The sequence below is a fragment of the Triticum dicoccoides genome, unplaced genomic scaffold, assembly GCF_002162155.2.
Source record: "Triticum dicoccoides isolate Atlit2015 ecotype Zavitan unplaced genomic scaffold, WEW_v2.0 scaffold269572, whole genome shotgun sequence".
NCBI lineage: Eukaryota > Viridiplantae > Streptophyta > Magnoliopsida > Poales > Poaceae > Triticum > Triticum dicoccoides.
In genome coordinates this window covers 74,450-83,787 of record NW_021259075.1, presented here as the reverse complement: position 1 = coordinate 83,787, position 9,338 = coordinate 74,450, and the positions used below count along the sequence as shown (strand labels likewise).

The 9,338-nt window shown below is 45.9% G+C and overlaps 1 protein-coding gene across 1 annotated transcript in view; it reads right to left on the bottom strand.

Annotated features, from left to right (window-relative positions):
* Nucleotides 1-4,255: 4,255 nt before the first annotated feature.
* The window catches only part of LOC119345714 (leucine-rich repeat receptor protein kinase MSP1-like), a 62,240-nt gene continuing 57,157 nt past the window's right edge, over nt 4,256-9,338 (bottom strand). Inside the window, exons 2-4 of the mRNA XM_037615648.1 lie at nt 5,995-6,046; nt 4,746-5,361; nt 4,256-4,648 (exon numbers count right to left, since the gene is read on the bottom strand). Of these exons, the coding sequence (XP_037471545.1) occupies nt 4,278-4,648; nt 4,746-5,361; nt 5,995-6,046 (1,039 nt within the window). The 3' untranslated portion in view covers nt 4,256-4,277. The remainder of the gene's footprint in view (nt 4,649-4,745; nt 5,362-5,994; nt 6,047-9,338) is intronic.

Here is a 9,338-nt window from a genome sequence, read left to right as displayed (position 1 = left end):
GAGGAAAAAACTGCTGAGGCACTCCAGCTTTGAGCCGTGGCGCCTCACCAGCTTCGGGGACTACTGTCGAGGGCATAGACCACGGGTAGCGTGATCCGAACCTAATGACATTTCAAGACACTAGGGCTAGTAAAGCCCCTCACACCTTCCAGACAAGCGGCCGGCGGCTTGGATCGGCTAGGACCAAGCGGCCGGCTCCCAAAAGACGGAGCATTCTCAGAAGGCGGCCTTGGGGGAGGTTGGCTCCTAGCAGACGGCCCCTCCTCCCCTCGGAGTCCGCGCTCAACCACTACGACAAGACGGGGTGAGGCTACAGGCCACCTGCTCCCCTGAATCCCGGAGGAGTGTGGCTACATTATGAGTTGACCAAGCGGCCACCTACCTACCAGACGCTGGACTATAGCCATGCGACTCATGACATGGCCCTCGTCAGCAAGGGTCATGCTACCGCAAAGGACAACCAGTATGGCCCGCAGGCGGCGGGGCCTACCTGTCTGTGGGCTCCCAAAAGATGGCGCATTACTAGAAGGCGGCTTCGGGGGCGGGCCGGCCTCCAGCAGCCGGCCCTCCCCTCCCCTCGGAGTCCGCACTCACCTACTCCGACGAGACAGAGCGTGGCTACAGTGTGCGCTGACCAAGCGGCCACCAACCCGCCTGACGCGGGACTGTAGCCATACGACTCCTGACGTAGCCTCCGTCATCAAACACAAAGCTACAACAAAAGGCAATAAGCGTGGCCCGCAGGCGACGGGCCCTACCTGTCGGCCGGATTCTCAGCCGCCGGGGGCCCTCTAGAGGTGGGCCCTAACAGCCGACGGAGAACCCGACGATCTTAGACACTGACATTCGGGTCCTACACCCGGTCGTATTACCATTGTACCCCTGGGGGTTGGCCTATAAAACTCCTGAGGGCTCACCCATGCAAAGGGTTCAACCTTCATTCCCATACACCACCATAGCTAGGAGAAGAGAGCTAGCCCTGCCATTCTTCCTCCTCTAGCAAAACAGCTCAAGGAGCAACCTTGTACGCCTTTGATCATAGTCATCCTACCAGAAGTAGGGGTGCTATCTCTCCGGAGAACCCCGAACTTGGATTCGTCTCGTATGCCTTCGAGCCCGTGCTCACTCTTGCTTCCGGAATCCGATGACGTCCTCATGGCTCAACCCACGATAAGCCACCCACTCGCATCTGACGTGAGATTACCACGACAGTCGAGGGGCTGGATTTGATGTATTTTGATGTGGGGTAGAGTTGTCGCGTCCGACGTGGCAGACACGCCTGGACACCCCATATCCATTTCATATTTGGGCTGGATATGGATGACGGTCAGTCCGAGTGTTTGAGGCATGTTTAATGCGCCCGTATGTATCGCATTTTTGTGACCGGTCCGTGGCCGGAGCATCCATCCGGACATTTGAGGTAGCTTTTGGGCACCTGGCTATGGCGGAGCCAGGCCGGTAACGCGCCCCGGGCCGCCTTCAAGCAATACCTCTGGATTTGGGCCTCACATCTCGGGTACACTATAGTCACCAAAGGAGTTGGGCCTCACGCCCCGGGCCCAGGCCCTGTGGGCCTGGGGCCTGTCTCCGCCCCTGCTGTAGATGGTCCAACACGCACATTTTTAAAACCGTATACAAAAGTAGGATCACGTGACTCCTCAGATAAGCACGTACCCTAGTCCTTTTTTTCTACGCTCTCTGCTGAAATGAGGCTCTACGCTCTCTGCTGAAATGAGGCTGCCTGTCTTTTCGTCTTTTCCATGTGACGCGGTGAATTTTACAACTGTCAGGTCTTACGCCAAGTTTGGTGGAGGTCTTGCGTTTATTGAAGAAGGATGGAAATTTGTGCATGAGATTCAAACATGAATCTTCCTTGATTAGTACTCCCTCCGTTCGGAAACACATGTTGAAAAAATAGATAAAAATAAATGTATCTAAAATTAAAATACATCTAAATACATTTATTTCTCCGATAAGTATTTTGAATGGAATACTACACTACCAACACGCTGGCCACTATGCATATCTGTACTAGAAGTAAAAATGTTTTGAATTTTTTTCTGTATGGTTTTCATCAAAAAAAAATCTGAGTTTTGTTTATTAGGTGGTTGCTCACTTTTAAGTTGTCAACGGATGACATTTTTTTTACAATACATGATTCACATATTATTGGTACAGTTAATGGTCATAGTTAACCCACAAAGTATGAAGATGCCAGGACTTTGCCGAAAACGAGGTTGGATCTTCACCTAATAATTATAAACAAGCTTGGACGACCGGCCGTTGCTAGTTACTTTCAACTGCCAGCTTTGTTCAGTCCCTTACCAAACAATGAAAGAAAAGAAAGCTCCTAGGTTTGCTTTTCTTTTTGTCAACGTATACTAGTATAGTACATGTGTGTCCCAACTGCTTGTGTGCGCCTTTTTAGGCATCAAATGTGTCAGATACCCTAAAAATAAGATTCCTCGGAGAAATCATAGTTTAGTCAAGAGTTCATTTCATTGTTTTAGAGGAAACCATGAAGCATGAATTCTCTGAACTCCGGCTCAGAAATAATTCTGGCCCTAGAAATGGTATCTTGCGGCACTTGCTCTTGATGGTAGTTTGGAGGTTTATTTCTACGAGTTAGTGCATGTACATTTGATGTTCTTCAGACCGAATGTGGTGTTCATTATATTAGCATATGCCTATCTTGCTATTAAATGTAAGTTATAAAATATATATTTTGGACAATGGGCGCTTTATAATTACTTAAAAGATTTAATTATTACATCCGGCCTCCGTATAACTAAGATGCACATAGCCAAACCAAATTCGGTCTCAAAAAGTAAGAAAAAAAAGACAAAATACAAGTATTCTAAGATGTCCTAGGTCGCGCTGAAGTCGGAGGATTTCCCCTAAGATAAATAATTTTTTTTTGGTAAAGGATGGATTTTATTAACTAAAAATGAAGCATCAAGAAGATACATAACACATGAGCACACACCCGGCCTCTGCATAACTAGGATGCACACAGCCAACACCAACTCACACACACACACGTAAAAAACACGCCGACAAATAGCAAAGTCATATAAGACCAAAGCTATGTGTAGACGCTTAAAAAAACAAGAAGCCCTAAGCGATAAGATCTGTGATAGGTAAACTACGGCAGAAAGAATTTTCCTCGGTTAAGAACCAAGGCGAAAGAATTTCCCCAAAGAGGAAGTGCAACATCAACTAAGATCTGATAGTCTAATGCAAATTTGGAATGCATTCCACTGGTGCAGAAACACAAAAGCCTTTATACAACATGCACGAAAACCATATGCATGAGAATGATAATGGCGATCTAAAATCTTAGAATCAGAGCACATGAGGCATATTTTTCTATAACGTTATTAAAACTGGTCCAGCGTTTGATACTAATCATTGAATTAGGTAGCCGATTGGCTGAAAAAGAAACCAAGCTAGTAACTGAAGGGCAGAAGATAAACATGGACAGACAGAGACTTCACTTCGGAAAAAAAATATTAAAATGAAAGCATAACACACAAAGTACATGAGAAATCTATACACGGAAAGAAAAATAAATATTATGTATAGAGAAATTAAACCCACTAATAACTATGTTGGAGATTGTTTACCTATATGAGCTATTTGCAAATTCACTCCTAGTCACCTAGATGATGCTTAACTATACTACTTAGTTAATCATAAAAGCATTCTACGACCATATCGAGTAGTGTAGTGAGGTTACCTGATCAATGTGCTGCCCACCAGAGAACACTAATGAAGCCATTCATCCATCCATACCGAGAAGCGTTGTGAATCTACACATTTACACAGGCAGAATATATCAAGAAAAGAATATGGCAAAAGAGCTTGGGATGTAGTCCTGAAGAATTCTTCAGGTTCCGTTGGCAATATACTAAGCCGCTCTTCTTAAATAAGTAACTAAAAAATATGCACAACTTAGGAGCCTGAATGAAGGAGAAACAAAGGAAGTCTCGTTTTTGCGGGATCCTGCAGAATGTAAATAATAATAATCCCGAGGATAATGTTATGTTCAGATACTACTTGTTCAAGTCCTCAGAACTAGCAGCAAGAAGAGTTTGCACAAAGAGAAGGAGACTAAGCAGCGGAATTTTGCATAGGTGAACTGAACACAATAGGGCAATAGAATGTTATGAGAAAAGGGTAGAACAGTCCACGTTATTCAAATTAGTTCAAACGAGTCATCATATGGTCCATACATGCATGCGTGAATGTTCTTTCAAAAAAAAAAACAACGAGCGTCACATCAGAAAGCCGGTGAGGAGGCCACGGAATGGGGCACGCCAACGGCAGCAGCGGAGTCGTTTGAGAGCCATCCGCATGGATGGCCTTTCCTTCGGATCCACAGTAGTGCAATCCACGCCCAGCATGAACACAGTTGCCATCTCCTCCCTGTACCGTGCTTGATCTGGTATGCTCCTGTCCACAACATTCTGGAATGCTTCCTGTTGGTTCGCCATCAGTATACGGAAGTTGTTCTGTGCCCAATTCGCCAAATGACCATCTGTTGTAGCTTCATTGGTCATCCGCCCCGTGACAAGCTCCAGCATCAGCACTCCAAAGCTGTAAATGTCTACCTTCTCCGTCAGCTGGTTTTTCCCCAACCCATATTCTGCAGTTAATCATTTGTAGTATTAGTTAAAAGACCAAGCTAGTTAAGACATAATAATTCACTGTAACTAACAAAAGTTAAGACAGAATTCCATTACCTGGAGCTGCGTACCCAAAGTTACCAGGACGCAGGTCCGTGATTGGCAAGGGTTGGCCGAGCCCCGCCATGTTAACCTGTGCAGCGCCAAAGCTGGCTATCACGGCCTTGAAATTCTGATCAAGCAAGATGTTTTCAGAGTTGATGTTGTGGTGGACAAACAGTTTGTTGCATCTGTGGTGTAACTGGCGGAGCCCTCTGGCCACACCAATGGCGATGCCCCTCCTGTCCGGCCAGCTCAGGTGCCGACCGGCATCCATGGGTTGGTGCAGCCAGGATCGAAGGCTTCCATGAACCGGATACTCATAAATGAGCATGATTGCGTCTTCCCTCTGGATATGGTCTACAACTTTGATGATGTTTTTGTGAGAAATGTTGGCTAACAGGAACATCTCCGAGTTGCAGCGGTACATGACATTGCCGTCTACTTGTAGCGCTCGGTTCGCATTGTGGAACTTCTTGACGAGCAGCTTATTTGGGGGACTAGTCCCAGCACTACCCTGATCATAGACTAAGTACAACTGTTCGCCCTCTGCTGTCCTTCTGCTAGCCAACACCCTTGTCGCGTTATCTTCAGTAAGGTTGTCGACTATGGCTTGTTCATTGCGCACAATATGCTGCACCGCCGCAGGATGGTTCCAGGACTGAAAACTCATTCTCTTAGCGGCCGGGTAGGGCGTGGAGAGGTTTGTGTGAAGGGTGCGTCAACCTGCAGACACATTACCTGTTATATTCCGTAGTATTCCCTCAGTTACATGCACATATACAACTACTGAGAGATAAAGAGAGATGCATGTTCATAGCTAGTTTGAGTTGAGCCAATAAAAAGTAATCCGTTTGACAGCCACATGTTTTCTTTTCATACGATCCTGGAAAAGGATCGGGTTCCACTACTATCAATGATAACGGAACAGACAGAAAAAAAAACATCAAAGAAAAAGTAATTAGTTTGACGGCCACATATTGACAACAAACGGCAAAGAATGACAAATTAGAAGAATTTTTGTGCCTTTTGAAATAGTAACAGAACATACAGGAAAAAAGAAAGCATCCAAGAAATAGTACAGGATGTTCCTTCAGTTAAGACAGACAAAGAATACAAAACAAGGCAGGATGCCCCCATTGCTGCCTCAGCTGCTGAAGCTCTACATGGAGGACGCCGTGCTATGGAGGGTGCGGCTTCCGAAAGCTCTGAATGCTGCGGCGGATGCCCGTTCGATTCGAAACACCCCCCTCTCTCCCCCCTGTACCTCTCTGCTGTCATGCATGTTGTACATGCAACACATCTGGGCGTTTTGGCCCCTGTTAATGGTAAAGATTCAGGTGGGAAAAACTCCCCCGTTGAAAATTCAAAAACGAAAAAGTTAAGACAGACAACTAGATTTGCTGTTTTCTTTTGATGCTTCATTTTGAGCCAATAAAATCCACACTCTATCGAAAGAAGACAACTAGATTTGCTGTTTTTGGTTGTGTGTGGTCAACTATTCGTAGTTCTATTTCTGATGATAATTGTACAAGGATGAAATTAGTGAAATGTTGATACTAGAAACAAAAAAAGGGGCAAGGCAGACAACTAAGATTGTACAAGGAAGGATGATATTACTGAAATGATGACGGTACAAAAAGAAAAAAAGGTAAGACAAACAACAAAGATGGTACAAGTATGAGATTACTGAAATGATGATAAAATGGCTATAGCCTCTGCCCTAGTACTCCTATAACTCTTTAGGACATGGTATTCAACAGATCTACCGGGATTCAATTACCACGCAGATTCAGAACAGTAAGAAGAGAGAGCACAATAGCATGTGGAACCCAGCTGGAAGCATACAACTGCTGCTGTTCGAAAAAAGTTCAACTCAGGTAGTGTTGCTTAGAAGTAAGAAAATGATTTGCTGGTGGATCACCGGCGGTGGAGATGGAGGCAGTCAGAGTTGGAGAAGATGACTGCAATGCAATGCAGGGCACGGGAGGTCCAAACTGCGGCGACGAGTTTGACGCTGAGCGGCCGGTGAACGCTGGTGTCCCTCCCGACGGCACGGGCACGGGGAGACACCCCCCTCTCCCCGCGCAACATCCACATCCACCTCTCCGGCGGCCCGGCCATCGCCTCCTCCAGATCTAGACCTGTGTATGGGTGTGGAGACTGCAGCAAGGGCAGGCTTGTGCGTGGGAATGAATGGAATGGAATAAACTAAGTGGGCGTGATGCGGGGGGGACGCCTCCACGCTGCAATGTGCGTTGATCTACTCAACTGAATCGAGGGTGATCCACTCCAACTCGGAAACAATCGAGTCACTCGATCGGACCAACCAAATTATCCCATGCAACACTACGTAAGTACGTACGCACCTCGACCGCTTCGGATCAAGATCAAGCTGAGTGCGACGAGCTTCTCGCTTCTGCCGCTGCCGTCGCCGTAGCCGTCGCCTTCGCCGGAATATTGATCACGGGGTGATGGAGTACGTGGGGGTGGATCAAGAGGTGGTACTGTAGCTCCGGCAAGCGTCGATCGGGACCGGGGTGTAGGAATATATAGGTCCGTACTCCGTAGTACCCATTGCAGCAACGTCGAGAAGCTTCTAACTTAGCCACACACCTGTCGGCCTCCGTTGTTTCTGTTGCCGACTCGAGGCTACGTACTTTACCTGTCCCTCACCCTCTTTCTTTTTGCACCAGGTCGGCACAGTAGAATGACATGTAAAAAAAGTGAAGGAAAAGGGTCGGCGTTGTCAGAGAAAAATCCTCTTTAGCTATGGTTCCTGCCTTGGATACTGCCCTTTTTGTTTTGAGAAACGCATGGAATCTGCCTTGCAAGTCTTAGAAAACGCGCGTGCACATGGGCCGCATCACGCCAGCCATGCCCCTTTCTCTCTCTTTGGGAAGGCTTCTGCCTTTCTCTCTCTAAAATAAACTTTCTTTCCCGTTGCCTGATAACGCGCATCAGCCGCCTGCACCGCCCGGCCAACCACATGAGTCTCCAGATGGCCCGCTGCTGCCTCTCCACATGCCCGCTATGTCAGGGTGTGCATTATGTTTTTTCGGTCTGGTTTATACGGATTTTATACTTGGTTTATACGGTTTTATACATAGACATGGCTTGGTTCGGTAATAACGGTTTACTTTCGGTTCAGTTTGGTTCTGGTAATGACCAAATTGTCACGAATTTTTGAGCCAACATATAACCTTTCCACATGTAAATGCATGATATATGTCATAAGGAGGAAAAACAATTAGAAAAGGATAAAGAAGGGATGCTCGATAAGTAGCCAGACTAATCATGTAAACCGAAGCACTAAGTGGGTCAGAAAGCACTATAGCAAGGCAGCCCATTATGCTTTTGAACCCAAAGAATCTAAATTTTGGATTAACCAAATGGTTTTCTATTTCTAACAAAAAAATATGCAAATGGTTTCATATTTCAAAACTCAAACCAAAACCGGAACCTAGAAAAACCGAAATTTCTGTTCGGTTTCTTTTTTGGTTATCGGTTTGGTTTCGCACACCCTGACCGCCATGAACCCAAGCGGGCCGCTCGATGCATGTCATGCTTCCACGTGGGTTTCTTCCCTTGGGTATGTTGCATGTCATCATTGGCTTGTTTATTCGTTGGTGGAGACACGCTCGTTATTCGTTACTCCCTTGGTTCTAAAAACCAAGAGGCATGATTCTTCTCTTTCTTCTCTCGACGGAAAGCATGCACTCATTGGTAGCCTCCAAGTGATGACCTGTAAGTGCACAATGTTGTTGCGGTTTGTTATAAGTAGAGTTTGTTGAACCCACAAGGAGTGACACGCAGAGAAGTACCAACCCTACAACTACGTTGTCATGACGCAGCTCCGTTCGTTCGCACCTAGACCGTAGTCTAGGAATGTTTTATTCTATCGGATGGTATGGAAAAGATAAAAAGAAAGGGTATTTTAGCTAACTACGAACAGGATAGTAAAAATGGTAAATGAAAAAAGAGTAAAATGTGGCGCTTGAGTAATCTAGGTGTTCTCAAGCGGCCCCACAAAGTCGATGTCTTTGGCGCTGATCCCCTCCCTGGAGGCTTTGAGGTGGACCCTCCCCCTCCTGCCTCCTCCTTGAGCTCCGGCGAAAGCTGGTTCTCCCCTGGTCTAGGCGTCGACGGCACCTCAGTGGCATGCTCCTTCTTGAAGGCAGCGGTTGGGATTTGCTCTTGGTGGTGGAACACATCTGGGCGTTTTGGCCCCTGTTAATGGCAAAGATTCAGGTGGGAAAAACTCCCCCGTTGAAAGTTCAAAAACGAAAAAGTTAAGACAGACAACTAGATTTGCTGTTTTCTCTTGATGCTTCATTTTGAGCCAATAAAATCCACACTCTATCGAAAAAAGACAACTAGATTTGCTGTTTTTGGTTGTGTGTGGTCAACTATTCGTAGTTCTATTTCTGATGATAATTAGTTTGACAGCCACATATTGACAACAAACTGCAAAGAATGGCAAATTAGAAGAATTCATGTGCCTACTGAAATAGTAATGGAACAAAGAGAAAAGAAAGCAGCCATTGAAAATTCAAAATTTGCTGCTTTTTGATGGGGGGAAATTTCCCAATTGAAAATTCAAAAAAAAAA